The following is a 15,959-nucleotide window of genomic DNA, read 5'->3' on the forward strand; positions in this document are numbered from 1 at the left end:
AAATAATTTTGAAAGAGTGATTCCTGAAGGCCGTTAGACATAGTATATAAAGGGTTATGTGTTGTGTAACACCAGTGGGCTAGGGATGGCCTAGAGCCAGCAGTAATACTAGCTCAGCACTTTAGCCTGGCCATTAAACCAGCAGGCCTGTAGTCTACTGGACCAGTCTGACCACAGCCTGAGACTAACCTTGCCACTCTGTTGGAGAGACAGACACAGACACAGACACAGACACAGACACAGACACAGACACAGGTCACGCTCACGCACGCACGCACGCACACACGCACACGCGCACACACACACACACACACACACACACACACACACACACACACACACACACAAAAAGATGCCCGCTAGGCCTGCCTAATGCTTCTTAGGCAGCTTCAGCTGGAAATCTGCGGCTGTTCCAAAACACCACTCAGGAAACGACATTTCCCTACATTTAACAGGGGAAAGAGAGAGAGAGAGAGAGCGAGAATGAGAAAGAAAGAACTGAGGGGAGTTTCTAAGTGAGAACAGAGCATGTACTGTTTCTTATTACACACTGTGATTTTGGGAACGGAGAAAGAAAATGAGAGAGAAGAGACAAAAATAGAGAAAAGTAGAGTAGGCTAGATGGTGGCCTGGGCTCTGGAATGATGGTGTAACTACTGGAGAGTTGTTACGTGGCTGTGTCTAGATGTATAGCTACATCTTGTTGTATTGCGTAGTTTATTGTATAGGTGCAGTTTGCGTTTATGGATTGGTTGACTGTGGAAAATGAACTTCTCCTCTGTAATGTACGTTCTCTTGACTAGAGCTCTGATAGCAGGTAAGGTGCTCTACTTACATACTACTACTGTATTCACATACTGTACTACCTCTGTATTAACATACTACTACCCTGTATTTACTTGCTGTTAATTTATCTCTGTATAAGTAGGGATAAATAAATACTTTTGCACATTCTTCAGTTTGAATTGTCAGGATACTCTTCACTCTCAACCATGTGAACTTATACAGTACATTGTCAGGCCACTGTTTTATATGTTATCCCATACACACATTCTTCACATTTTATTGTGTGTACAAAGGGCATAAAAATGTATTTAATTGGAATTGTGGAAGAACCTCTTAATAAAAAAATGTATTCATAGAAATTAAATACCTAAAATATGGCTCCATGCATCAAATACATTTTACAATCACCTATGGCATTGATTGCAGCTATGAGTCTTCTTGGGTAAGTTTATACTTGCTTTGCACACCTGGATTGTGAAATATTTTCCCATTATTCTTTTCAAAATTCTTCAAGCTCTGTCAAGATGTTGGGGATCAAGTCTTGCCATAGACTTTTAAGCAGATTTAAGTAAATACTGTAACTTGCCCGCTCAGGAACATTCACTGTCTTCTTGGTAAGCAACTCCAGTTTAGATTTCGCCTTGTGTTGGAGGTTATTGTCCTGCTTAAAGGTGAATTATTCTCCCAGTTTCTGGTGTAAAGCAGACTAACGCAGACTGTGCTTAGCGCCATCCCGTTTCTTTTAATCCTAAAAACCGCCCAGTATTTGCCGATGTAAAGCATGCCTTTACCATGACGCGGCCACTCAAACACAAGGCTTTGCAATTAGGCCAAAAAGTGTATTCCTTTACTATGTTTTTTTTTGCAATATTACTTTAGTGCCTTGTTGCATTCAAGATGCATTTTTTGGCATATTTTGTATATTTCTATTCTTCTTTTCACCGTGTCATTTAGGTCATTATTGTGGAGTAACTAGTTTTCTCCCATTACATCCCTGGAGCAGTTTAATTCCTGTCCTGCAGCTCAGTTCAGAAGGATGACTATCTTTGATGTGTCTAGGTTGTTTAATATATGATCCACAGCATAATTATTAACTTGACCATGCATGAAGAGATTATAAATGTCTGATTTGTTATTGTTACCCATCTACCAATCACTGCCCTTTTTATGAGGCTTTCAAAAAGCTCCCTGGTCTTTGTAGTTGAATCTGTGCTTGGAATTCAATAGCTGACTGATTGACCTTACAGATGTTGGATGTTTGGGGGACAGAGCAACGTTTAGTGATTCAAAAATCCTGTCAACCCCTATTATTTCACACAGAGTGACTCCATGTAACCTATTATGTAATTTGTTAAGCCACATGTTACTCCTGAACTAATTTAGGTTTGCCTAAACAAAGGGTCTGAATGCTTATGCAATGACTATATTTTAGTTATGAACTTCCACTTTGACAATACAGAGTATTTTGTGTAGATTGTTGACAAATAAAAATCATAATTCAATTCATTTTAATCTGACTTTGTTATACGTTTGCAAGGCACTGTATCTACCATCTGTCAGCAACAGGAGATAAGCAGTCACTAACTCCTCAAATATCAGTTTTGAAGTTCAGAGTGCTAGCATCTCAAAATCAACCACATATCGAAAGTATATAAGCTAGGTATATATATATCTATACAGTGGGGCAAAAAAGTATTTAGTCAGCCATCAATTGTCAGCCACCAACTGTCACCCACTGTAATTTTCATCATAGGTAAACTTCAACTATGACAGACAAAATGAGAGAAAAAAAAATCCAGAAAATCACATTGTAGGATTTTTAATGAATTTATTTGCAAATTATGGTGGAAAATAAGTATTTGGTCACCTACAAACAAACAAGATTTCTGGCTCTCACAGACCTGTAACTTCTTCTTTAAGAGGCTCCTCTGTCCTCCACTCGTTACCTGTATTAATGGCACCTGTTTGAACTTGTTGTCAGTATAAAAGACACCTGTCCACAACCTCAAACAGTCACACTCCAAACTCCACTATGGCCAAGACCAAAGAGCTGTCAAAGGACACCAGAAACAAAATTGTAGACCTGTACCAGGCTGGGAAGACTGAATCTGCAATAGTTAAGCAGCTTGGTGTGAAGAAATCAACTGTGGGAGCAATTATTAGGAAATGGAAGACATACAAGACCACTGATGATCTCCCTCGATCTGGGGCTCCACGCAAGATCTCACCCCATGGGGTCAAAATTATCACAAGTACGGTGAGCAAACCACACGGGGGGACCTAGTGAATGACCTGCAGAGAGCTGGGACCAAAGTAACAAAGCCTACCATCAGTAACACACTACGCCGCCAGGGACTCAAATCCTGCTTAAGCCAGTACATATCCAGGCCCGTCTGAAGTTTTCTAGAGAGCATTTAGAGGATCCAGAAGAAGATTGGGAGAACGTCATATGGTCAGATGACACCAATATATAACTTTTTGGTAAAAACTCAACTCGTTGTGTTTGGAGGACAAAGAATGCTGAGTTGCATCCAAAGAACATCATACCTACTGTGAAGCACGGGGGTGGAAACATCATGCTTTGGGGCTGTTTTTCTGCAAAGGGACCAGGGCGACTGATCCGTGTAAAGGAAAGAATGAATGGGGCCATGTATCGTGAGATTTTGAGTGAAAACCTCCTTCCATCAGCAAGGGCAACGTGACTGGGTCTCTCATGCATGACAATGATCCCAAACACACCGCCCGGGCAACGAAGGAGTGGCTTCGTAAGAAGCATTTCAAGCTCCTGGAGTGGCCTAGCCAGTCTCCAGATGTCAACCCCATAGAAAATCTTTGGAGGGAGTTGAAAGTCTGTGTTGCCCAGCAACAGCCCCAAAACATCACTGATCTAGAGGAGATCTGCATGGAGGAATGGGCCAAAATACCAGCAACAGTGTGTGGAAACCTTGTGAAGACTTACAGAAAACGTTTGACCTCTGTCATTGCCAACAGAGGGTATATAACAAAGTATTGAGATAATACTTTTTTTACACAATAATTTGCATATACAGTGCCTTGCGAAAGTATTCGGCCCCCTTGAACTTTACGACCTTTTGCCACATTTCAGGCTTCAAACATAAAGATATAAAACTGTATTTTTTTGTGAAGAATCAACAACTGAAAAATTGGGCGTGCAAAATTATTCAGCCCCCTTAAGTTAATACTTTGTAGCGCCACCTTTTGCTGCGATTACAGCTGTAAGTCGCTTGGGGTATGTCTCTATCAGTTTTGCACATCGAGAGACTGAAATTTTTCCCCATTCCTCCTTGCAAAACAGCTCGAGCTCAGTGAGGTTGGATGGAGAGCATTTGTGAACAGCAGTTTTCAGTTCTTTCCACAGATTCTCGATTGGATTCAGGTCTGGACTTTGACTTGGCCATTCTAACACCTGGATATGTTTCTTTTTGAACCATTCCATTGTAGATTTTGCTTTATGTTTTGGATCATTGTCTTGTTGGAAGACAAATCTCCGTCCCAGTCTCAGGTCTTCTGCAGACTCCATCAGGTTTTCTTCCAGAATGGTCCTGTATTTGGCTCCATCCATCTTCCCATCAATTTTAACCATCTTCCCTGTCCCTGCTGAAGAAAAGCAGGCCCAAACCATGATGCTGTCACCACCATGTTTGACAGTGGGGATGGTGTGTTCAGCTGTGTTGCTTTTACGCCAAACATAACGTTTTGCATTGTTGCAAAAAGTTCAATTTTGGTTTCATCTGACCAGAGCACCTTCTTCCACATGTTTGGTGTGTCTCCCAGGTGGCTTGTGGCAAACTTTAAACAACACTTTTTATGGATATCTTTAAGAAATGGCTTTCTTCTTGCCACTCTTCCATAAAGGCCAGATTTGTGCAATATACGACTGATTGTTGTCCTATGGACAGAGTCTCCCACCTCAGCTGTAGATCTCTGCAGTTCATCCAGAGTGATCATGGGCCTCTTGGCTGCATCTCTGATCAGTCTTCTCCTTGTATGAGCTGAAAGTTTAGAGGGACGGCCAGGTCTTGGTAGATTTGCAGTGGTCTGATACTCCTTCCATTTCAATATTATCGCTTGCACAGTGCTCCTTGGGATGTTTAAAGCTTGGGAAATCTTTTTGTATCCAAATCCGGCTTTAAACTTCTTCACAACATTATCTCGGACCTGCCTGGTGTGTTCCTTGTTCTTCATGATGCTCTCTGCGCTTTTAACGGACCTCTGAGACTATCACAGTGCAGGTGCATTTATACGGAGACTTGATTACACACAGGTGGATTGTATTTATCATCATTAGTCATTTAGGTCAACATTGGATCATTCAGAGATCCTCACTGAACTTCTGGAGAGAGTTTGCTGCACTGAAAGTAAAGGGGCTGAATAATTTTGCACGGCCAATTTTTCAGTTTTTGATTTGTTAAAAAAGTTTGAAATATCCAATAAATGTCGTTCCACTTCATGATTGTGTCCCACTTGTTGTTGATTCTTCACAAAAAAATACAGTTTTATATCTTTATGTTTGAAATGTGGCAAAAGGTCACAAAGTTCAAGGGGGCCGAATACTTTCGCAAGGCACTGTAAATTCATTAAAAATCCTACAATGTGATTTTCTGGATTTTTTTTCTCATTTTGTCTGTCATAGTTGAAGTGTACCTATGATGAACATTTCAGGCCTCTCATCTTTTTAAGTGGGAGAACTTGCACAATTGGTGGCTGACTAAATACTTTTTTGCCCCATATATATATATATACAGTGCCTTGCGAAAGTATTCGGCCCCCTTGAACTTTGCGACCTTTTGCCACATTTCAGGCTTCAAACATAAAGATATAAAACTGTATTTTTTTGTGAAGAATCAACAAGTTTTATATCTTTATGTTTGAAGCCTGAAATGTGGCAAAAAGTCGCAAAGTTCAAGGGGGCCGAATACTTTCGCAAGGCACTGTATATGACTGTAAGTGACTTACAGTAATTTGTGCATACATGTTTTACGTATGGGTGGAACCCACTATCCTCGCGTTGCAAGCGCCATGCTCTGCAGAGATGTGTGTGTTATTATGTGTGTGTTTGCGTGCACTGGTTTTGTAAACGAAGAAACAGCGCAGACATAGCTGTGGTTTGGTTGAATTCAGCCCTTGTTCTGACTTCAGTGTCACTGTCTTTGTCCCAAATTGCACCCTATTCCGAATAGTGCTCTACTTTTGACCAGAGCCCATGTATGTGGGCTTTTGTCTCTGGCGTGGTTATGGACAACATTTGAACATGGTTATGACATAAAGATATTCCGTACATACACTGCAAAATAAATCTAGTTGTTTCAAAAATGCAAATTAATTACTTAAAAATCAAACAATGTGATTTTCTGGATTTTTGTTTTAGATTCCGTCTCTCACAGTTGAAGTGTACTTATGATTTTTTTTTAAACAGACCTCTACATGCTTTGTAAGTAGGAAAACCTGCAAAATCGGCAGTGTATCAAATAATTGTTCTCCCCACTGTGTGCATGATGCGCAGCGCTAGTTCATACAGAAAACCAGAGTACTGGCATAAGCTGATAGCATCAGCTGGTATTGCACCAATTAGATTCATCACTCCACGTTAATATGGCGGTCTATTTAGTCCACCAGGTTCTGCACACACTTCTCTGATGGCTGCCATGCGCAAACTATGCACTGGTGTTCTCAGTGGCATGCTATTGCAGGAACATGCGTTACTCGCATGCATGTCTGTTACTTGCTTTCCCCCCAGCCTCCACCTTTTTTGTTCTGTGTTTCCTTCCTGCAGGTGAATTGGTTTAGCATGCTCTATGCCTGTACTTATTATTATCTTAACAATATGCATGCTCTGGCAGTGAGCTACCCTGAATGAGCAGAGCCTAACGCCAAGACTAATGTATTGCATGTATTGTAATCTTTCTTATAAATGGTTAATTTAATACGTGGCGTTTCCTGTCTGAAATGTGTAACATATGAACTCTCGGGCCATGGACAGACTGTAGGGGTAGGAAATATTAACAAGACTAAAGCTCTATAGTAAACACACACACACACACACACACACACACACACACACACACACACACACACACACACACACACACACACACACTATTTATGGAACACAGGTGGTCCTTGTTATCCTGTCGTGTTTCTCTCTCTTCCCCTTTTCTCTCTGTACAGTAGATAAATGTGTACCACCTGTAGCTGTTCTGTCTCCGCTGGCAAATTGTCCATACTGTTTCCAGACAGACTGACTCCCCTGAACAGACCTGACCCAGCTGGTAGCACTGGGCATCAACACACACAACCCCCCTTTAGAAAGTGTACAGTCTGTGAACAAGTCAAACCCTATGGACCCCTCTTAAACCTCTCCAGACCCTGTCTGGACTTCTATTTATCTATAAATGTACTGATGATCCAGTATGAATGTTACAGTTGTTATTCAAGAGGTGATAATGTACAGTATTTAGAATCACAGATAGAGTAGATTTGAGCAATAGTGTCAGTACAGTCTCTGAGTAGGTGTGTGTGGGCGTGTATGCGTGCATGTGTGTGTGTGTGTGTGTATGTGTTACGAGAATTATGTTCTCAATGTTCATAAACCACTTCAATTAAACTACTCAGTCTGCATCCCAGAATTTGTAAGATTCTGGTTGAATGAAACAGACGGAGGCCCAGCTATGATAGTCAAAATGTTTATTCACGAGAGCGCTAGTCTGTTGTACAAAATCATTAATTTTATACTGGCTCCTTATGCACTTACATTCACACACAAACAGTAGGTATCCTACGCACATACTGTATCACTATTCAGCCGACAAAGATTAGGGAGACCGTGGGAAGCACTCCCTGTCCTCTCTCAAGATTAGGGAGGCGGTGAGAAGTACTCCCTGCCCTCTCCCAAATCTCTCAGTGGCCCCTAGCCAAGGTCGGCACCAAATTTTGCTGAGACAGTCTGTGTTTAAGATACTATAAAGATCTATTGTACAGATATATAATTTATTGACTAAACCAAAACAAACCCATCAGATAATAAATGTATGATTCTAATCAATTACATACAGTTATAAGGTTTCAGAGTGGAATTATTTCATCATTATCTTTCAACATTTAAATTACTTTAACAGTATGTTTGTCCCCACAGGTGTGTGTGAGGCCCTGAACGTGACCGTGATCCCTGGGCCAGTTGTCATGGTTAGTGAGGGTGAGAACCTGAACCTGTCCTGCCTCGTCTCCCAGAAGAAGAGGAGCAACAGCTTCCTCGTCCTCCGATGGCTCTTCTCTCCTCCTCTTCCCTCTTTCCCTCCTCTCCCTCCATCCCCATCTCCTCCTCTTCCTGAACAGCTGATTGTGAAGTTGACCATGAAGAAGATACAGATATATGGGAACTACAGTTGCCGGTTCTCCCAGCCCAAGTTCCATCTGTATGAGGAGAGAGAGGGAAGGACAGAGGGAGAGGTGTATGGACTGCTGGTGCTGAATGTGACTCGAAGGGACCGAGGGTTCTACACCTGTAGGGTCCAGGAGATACGCAGACACAGAAACAGCTGGAAGGCTTCGTCTAATGGCACCTCTGCAGCCCAGCTCACTGGTAAGAGTATGTGAGTTGTGTATGTGTGTTTTTTCATGTGTAGCTATGGTTGTGTTCATGTGCTTGTGTGTGTGTGTGTGTGTGTTATTGCCCAGGACTGCGCTATGGTTATGTAAAGAAGGATGGTCTCAAGGTCAGTTACACAGCTGTTTCCTTCAGCTCAAAATCAGAGCGAGGTTACCTCTAGTCAGTCACAGCTCTCAGAATAGAGCTTTCCTGGCCCTGGTTGTTATGCCACAGATAACTGACTGCCAATAAAACTATCTACTTGTGTAGACACACAATAATTTCAACTCTACAAGATTTTCCTGCCACGTACAGTAAACAGGCCTGGAGGCTAACAATACGAAGCATGGGGAGACCTGGGACCAACGTATGGAGATAGAAATCTATCAAAATGTTTCAAATATATGAGTAGTGAGTCACAAACAAAAGATGTCTTTAAATCTGATTATTTAAATATACTCATATAGTTTCACAAACATATGCCATGATCCTAAAGCAAATTAGTTAAAAACAAATGCTGATGACCAAACAATTTTTTTTCTGATTAACACAGCCCATTACCACTGTAGTATATTTCTTACCTTGCAAACACAATGTTAATGTGAAAACATTTGTGACAGGTAACAGGATCTGAGGCGTTTGACGCCAGTTCCTACTTCACAGTAGGGCTGTTTACAGAAAAATGCCTTCTTGAACTTTTATGTGGCTCACTTAAAAACTTGAATAGGATACGAAAATATGTATACAAATGTTAAATTATGAGCCTAATTTAGCGAAGTAGAAAACACTGCGCTATACAGCGAGAAAGAAAGGATCCTTCCTGGCTGAAATAGTGGAGTGGTTGGACATGCCGAGATATGAGTCCTGATTGGTCTGTCATGTCACAGGCTTCCTTAGTCAGTATATACAGTACAGTGCCTGCAGAAAGTATTCACACCTGTTGACTTTCTCCACATTTTGTTGTTTTACGGACTGAATTTAAAATGTATTAAATTGTCACTGGCCTAGACACAGTAAATACCCCATAATGTCAAAGTGACATTTTTGGGGATTTATTTTGTATTTTTTTTACAATGAATTAAAAGTGAAATACTGAAATGTCTTGACTCAATAAGTATTCAACCCCTTTGTTATGGCAAGCCTAAATAAGTTCAGGAGTAAAAATTTGCTTAACAAGTCACATAAAAAGTTTAATGGACTCACTTTGTGTGGAATAATAGTGTTTAACATGAGTTTTGAATGACTATGTCATCTCTGTACATCTCTGTATTATCTGTAAGGTCCCTCAGTCAAGCAGTGCATTTCAAACACAGATTCACCCACAAAGACCAGGGAGGTTTTCCAATGCCTCACAAAGAAGATGTTGGTAGATGGGTAAACACTTAAAAAACAGACATTGAATATCCCTTTGAGCATGGTGAAGTTATTAATTACACTTTGAATGATGTATCAATACATCCATGTCACTACAAAGATACAGGCGTCCTTCCTAACTCAGTCGCCGGTAAGCGGTTTCACCGTGAGCCCAATGGTGACTTTAAAACAGTTAAATCGTTTAAAGACTGTGATAGGAGAAAACTGAGGATGGATCAACAACATTGTAGTTACTCCACAATACTAACCTAATTGACAGAATGAAAAGAAGGAAGCCTGTACATCATTTTTTTTAATTGCAACAAGGCACTACAGTACTAATGTCTGAATACAAATAATGATGTTTGTGTCAAATCCAATACAACACACTGAGTACCACTCCATATTTTCAAGCATAGTGATGGCTGCATCATGTTATGGGTATGCTTGTAATAATTTATGACTGGGTAGTTTTTAAGGATAAAAATAAATGTAATAGAGTTAAGGACTGGGCAGTTTTTCAGGATGAAAAATTAACGGAATGGACTTCCTAGAGGAAAACCTGGTTCAGTCTGCTTTCCACCAAACACTGGGATATGATTTCACCTTTCAGCAGAAAAATTACCTAAAACACAAGGCCAAATATACACTGAAGACAGTGAATGTTCATGAGTGTCCAAGTTATAGTTTTGATTTAAATCTGCTTGAAAAAAAGGCTTGAAATTCTACAGCAAGACCTGAAAATGGTTGACCAGCAAAGATCAAACACCAATATGACGAAGTTTGACAAATTTTGAAAAGAATAATGGGCAAATGTTGCACAATCCAGGTGTGGAAAGCTCTTAGAGACTTACTCAGAAAGACTCACAGTTTTAATTGCTGCCAGATAATACTTTCTGGAAGACAATACCATGCTGACTCGTGTGTTTACATGTGTGGGGTGCGGCTAAGTCTTAAGAGGAACGATGGGCATTTTCTCCTACTTGTCTCTTAAGTTGAATAAACTTTACGCACTTTTAAAGGCCCAATGCAGCTATTTTTTACCTCAATATCATATCATTTCTGGATAACAATTAAGTACCTTACTGTGATTGTTATAAATAAAAATGGTCAAAAAGAAACAAAAAGTTATTCATAGCAAATAGCAATTAGCAATAGTATTGGGGAGTGGGAAGGGGAAAACTGAAAACGAATTGTTATTGGCAGAGAGGTTTGGAAGCCTCTTTTTTTATTGGTATATTAGTAAGGGATAATCAATGAGGGGCTATGCCTTATATGGAAAATAATGAATGACGTGGAATGTGTTTTCCATGGCGTGTCAACAGAGTGGAACTCACCTTCCACGGAGTTGCATTATTTTTCACAGAACGTATAGAGCCCCTCTAGAAATATGTTCATTTGCTGGTAGAAATGTGTTCAACATCCATTGAAGTAGCTAGCAAGTTGTTTGATAGCTACAGTAGTTGCCTTGGTAAGCTTAACAAACCAAACTATCAGTCCTAGTTGCTATTATGAAAAGCAAATTCAACAATGCCAAAAATGTCTTCAAATAGGCTTTGAAAAGCAGCTTAAAGATACTGTAGAAAATGTAAGAATGAAATTCATAGCCATTGAATGATACCTTGCATTATAGGGAAATAATGCACACTCTAGAATGGCCTTATAGCCAATCAGAAATGATACAGTGTGCAGTATGTAAGTTGGCTCACTTATTTGTGAGTTGCGTTTTACTGATCAGTTTGCACAGATTAATGGTACTGCATCCATACTAGGAAATTCTCAGTTCTCAAGCAAAACTTCCTTAGTTCCTCCTTCTACAAAACTTCTACAGTCCTACAACTAGGCTACTACTATTTCAATGTGACTTCTGGTATTCTATACTACTACTACTGCTACTATTACAGTGACTTTAACAGTAGCAGCAAATCAGCGACATAGTGTCCACCCTAAGATTGGAAGGGTGGGGGTTCGATCTCTGGTTGAGTCATACTAAAGACTAAATAAATGTGACCTGATGCCTCTTTGCTTGGCACTCAGCATTAAGGAGATGGATTGGGCGTAAGTACATATGACAGACTAGTGTCATTGGTGCCTCAGTGTAGCCTACCATCAGTTAGCAAATGGGACAAAATGAAACAAAAATAGAACTGTTTGGCCATAATGACCATTGTTATGTTTGAAGGGAAAAGGGGTGGCTTGCAAGCCGAAAACACCATCCCAATCGTGAAGCACGGGGGTGGCAGCATCATGTTGTGGTGGTGCTTTGCTGCAGGAGGGTCTGGTGCACTTCACAAAATAGATGGCATCACGAGGTAGGAAAATTATGTGGATACATTGAAGCAACATCTCAAGACATTAGTCAAGAAGTTAAAGCTTGGTTGCAAATGGGTCTTCCAAATGGACAATGACCCCAAGGCAAAATGGCTTAAGGACAATAAAGTCAAGGTATTGGAGTGGCCATCACAAAGCCATGACCTCAATCCTATAGAACATTTGTGGGCAGAACTGAAAAAGGTGCTAGCAAGGAGGCCTACATACCGGACTCAGTTACACCAGCTTTGTCACAAGGAATTTATTGTGGGAAGCTTTTGGAAGGCTACCTGAAATGTTTGACCCAAGTTAAACAATTTAAAGGCAATGCTACCAAATACTAATTGAGTGTATGTAAACTTCTGACTCATAATAACTCTACTAATTTTCTGACATTTCACATTCTTAAAATAAAGTGGTAATCCTAACTGACCTAAGACAGGGAATTTTTACTAGGATTAAAAGTCAGCAATTGTGAAAAACTGAGTTTAAATGTATTTGGCTAAGGTGTATGTAAACTTCTGACTTCACCTGTATATTTATGCACTACCGGTCAAAAGTTTAAGAACACCTACTCATTCAAGTTTTTATCTTTATTTTACAATTTTGTACATTGTAGAATAATAGTGACGACATCAAAACTATGAAATAACACAAATGGATTCATGTAGTAACCAAAAAAGTATTAAACAAACAGATTCTTCAAATAGCCACCCTTTGCCTCGATGACAGCTTTTTACATTATATACAGTGGGTAAAACATGTATTTAGTCAGCCACCAATTGTGCAAGTTCTCCCACTTAAAAAGATGAGAGAGGCCTGTATTTTCATAACTTTGACCTTAATTGCCTACCGTCTGTAAGCTGTTAGTGTCTTAACGACCGTTCCACACGTGCATGTTCATTAATTGTTTATGGTTCATTGAACAAGCAAAGGAAACAGTGTTTAACCCCTTTACAATGAAGATCTGTGAAGTTAATTGGATTTTTACAAATTATCTTTGAAAGACAGGGTGCTGAAAAAGGGACGTTTCTTTTTTTACTGAGATTATTTCACATACTTTGCAATTGTTTAGACTAGTTTGCGCATGATCTTCTATTGTACTACATAATTGATACAGCATACACTACTTTGATACGCATAAGTGGGAAGTGAGTATAAGCACTGAAAAAAAAGTGGGTATACGGCGTGTACCTGGGAATATCACCCACTACACTCCTGCACACAAGAGGATCTCATAGCGTTTGTGACATTGTAGTGTTTTACTTACCGGGAGAATCCAAAGATGGGTTGACTGAAAATGACTTCTTCCAGGTGGAGAACTACAGTACATCAAGTCATGCCTCTTCTGGTGGTTGCGTCATATTTCTTTGCATACTTTCCGTTGAAGCTTGCATCGCTGCATGCTTCAAAATAAGTACACATTCGAGAAGTGACCTCCGTGCTCCGTTTTGCAGACTTTGATTTGGACTCATACTCTGAGCCTCCCATGCTCCACTTTGTGTGCTCGGAGCACAGTATGCTCGGAGCACGGTAGTATACATTTTAAGAAAGACCCTGTGTGAATGAATAATAAGTAAAAATCATGGACAATGTCAAATGTAAAAAACATCTTATACTTACACCTAAAACAAAATATTCCATATATTATTTATTTTATTTTTTTCCCTAGCGTGCGGAACAGATATGACAACTTGTTACACAAATGAAAAGGGCCTGGGTTGAGTGAAAGAGCGGGAGACTGAAGAACAAAGGGAAAAAAGATGTGCTATCATAAATACAGTATCTTATGCATTTAAATTGCCGCCCATTTGGAAAAGGAAAATGCAATAAATATTTACTCTGAGCTGCGCTTCAGTAGGTTGGTGGTAGATGGAAGGCCGTGTTGGCAAACCGAGTCCTCTGTCCTTTGAAGAATGTCTCTGGTTGTCAATTGGATACGTTGTAGTAACGTCATCGTGTGACAGACGGGATACTCTGTCTATTCCTTCCTAACCTGCGTTTGCAGCTGCGGTCGCTAACTCAACAGCTAGGTGGTATCACTTCTGTAGTGAATAAGAGTTCAAAAGTTCATAACATTCGCAACCAAAGCTCATGCTGATGTTGGCTTTGTTCTGTAGTTATTATCTGAACCATTCTGACATAGGACCGTCACCCTCGTGTCCTCGGAACAGGAAGTTATGTTGTCGTCAAGGCTTTCTATAGGAAGGGAGAAAAGGGGGGTGTGTCATAGAATACAACCTCTGTCTCTTCACATGGGCGGGCCACTGAGTGAGCAGCAATATCTTATGAAAACCCACATCTCACATTTTAGAAGCTAAAATCACATTTCATCCCATCACAAATAATTTCATATTCAAACATTTGAATTGAACCACAATTCCATGTGAATCTGATAACTCTGATGTGTAGACTTTCCACTGTAGAGTTTATGTCATCTTAACATTGATGAGAATGTCTCAGATGACAACCGAACTGACATCATATTCATTAAGTACCACCGCATATGTTAAATTGTTCGGATTACCCGAATATAGTTCATTTCCCCCCACATTCTGACGTTCCCAGACGTTCTCTGCAAGGGTTTTGCAAATGTAACCTCAGTAGGGTAGAGAGGAAAAAGGGGGGGAAGAGGTATTTATGACTGTCATAAACCTACCCTCCAGGCCAACATCATGACAGAAGCATACTGGGGTTAGCTTGACTCACAGAGAGACAGGCTCATTTATTCCATCCATTCAGTGTTTCCTTGTGAATTACAGGGAATTCCTGGGTTTCCATCAGTTTCAAATAGTCTATAATTTAGCTTTCACTTGTCTTTAGCAAATAAATTCTACCAGACATCAGCTAACTAGCTTGTTTTTGTACTTGGGTCCAGGATTGCCAGGAAAACTCATTTAGACTGGGGTTATATTCATTACGGCAAACCTTATTATTATTATTGCTAAATACTGCATAATTGAAACACTTGTCCCCTAATCCCCCCCGTCCCCAAAACATGTGTAAATATTGGACTATAACTTCTGCCTTCCTGTATTATACTTATGCTAAAATGTTTATTCTATTTTACTGAGCCATTTACTTTATGTTCTTATTCTTAAATTTTATTTTTTCTAATTGCTGTTGCATTGTCGAGTAGGAACCTGCAAGTAAGCATTTAGCTGGACAGTGTATACCATGTGCATCCTGTACGACTAATAAAACAATTTTGCAATGGAAAATTATTCTTATTGGAGGACAACTTTAGGTAGTCCCTCCCTGTTTCAGTAAGGTTGTTTTTCTCTGTTTAATGCTCAATGAATACGACCCCGGATTCTCAACACAGCAGGATGAGTGGGTCGTGGCATGAAAAAATGCCCTGATAGTGATGGAACAATAATGATAGAGTAGGATCGAAAGAAAGGGAGTGCTGCTCACAGATCAGCTTTCTCCATTCAAATCTTTTCTTAACATTATAATTATTACACAATACTGACAACGGATCAGCTCCTACAGAGATATTACTACCTACGGCTGCAAATATTGAGGCGCCTTATTATAATGCTTACCCTATGAAAATGCACAAAATCACAGATTTGGCACATCGTTGCACACATGTTAGGTTACACATCTTAAAATATATTGAGGCAAATAGAGACAGTAGCCTACCAATAGCAAAATATAACTAAATTGATTATAATAGTCTACTGCTTCTTTTTTAATGCGGTCATTTCTGTTTTCATTTAAAGCATATTTTTATATGTCGCTTGTTAATATCAATTGCAAATACATTGGCAACTTTGTATAAACCTTTGAAATCTCAGAAATGAATTACTGCACAAAAACACACGTAAGACAGTCTGAAGGAAGATAGAGAGAGAGAGAGAGAGAGGGGGAGAGAAGAGAGCGAGAGGCGAGACATGAA

The 15,959-nt window shown here is 39.9% G+C and overlaps 1 protein-coding gene across 1 annotated transcript in view; it reads left to right on the top strand.

Annotated features, from left to right (window-relative positions):
* The first annotated feature begins 474 nt into the window (after positions 1-474).
* Positions 475-15,959, top strand: part of LOC139381605 (V-set and transmembrane domain-containing protein 4-like) — a 28,569-nt gene continuing 13,084 nt past the window's right edge. Inside the window, exons 1-2 of the mRNA XM_071125256.1 lie at positions 475-817; positions 7,940-8,386. Of these exons, the coding sequence (XP_070981357.1) occupies positions 766-817; positions 7,940-8,386 (499 nt within the window). The 5' untranslated portion in view covers positions 475-765. The remainder of the gene's footprint in view (positions 818-7,939; positions 8,387-15,959) is intronic.

Source organism: Oncorhynchus clarkii, chromosome 23, assembly GCF_045791955.1.
Source record: "Oncorhynchus clarkii lewisi isolate Uvic-CL-2024 chromosome 23, UVic_Ocla_1.0, whole genome shotgun sequence".
NCBI classification, from domain to species: Eukaryota; Metazoa; Chordata; class Actinopteri; order Salmoniformes; family Salmonidae; genus Oncorhynchus; species Oncorhynchus clarkii.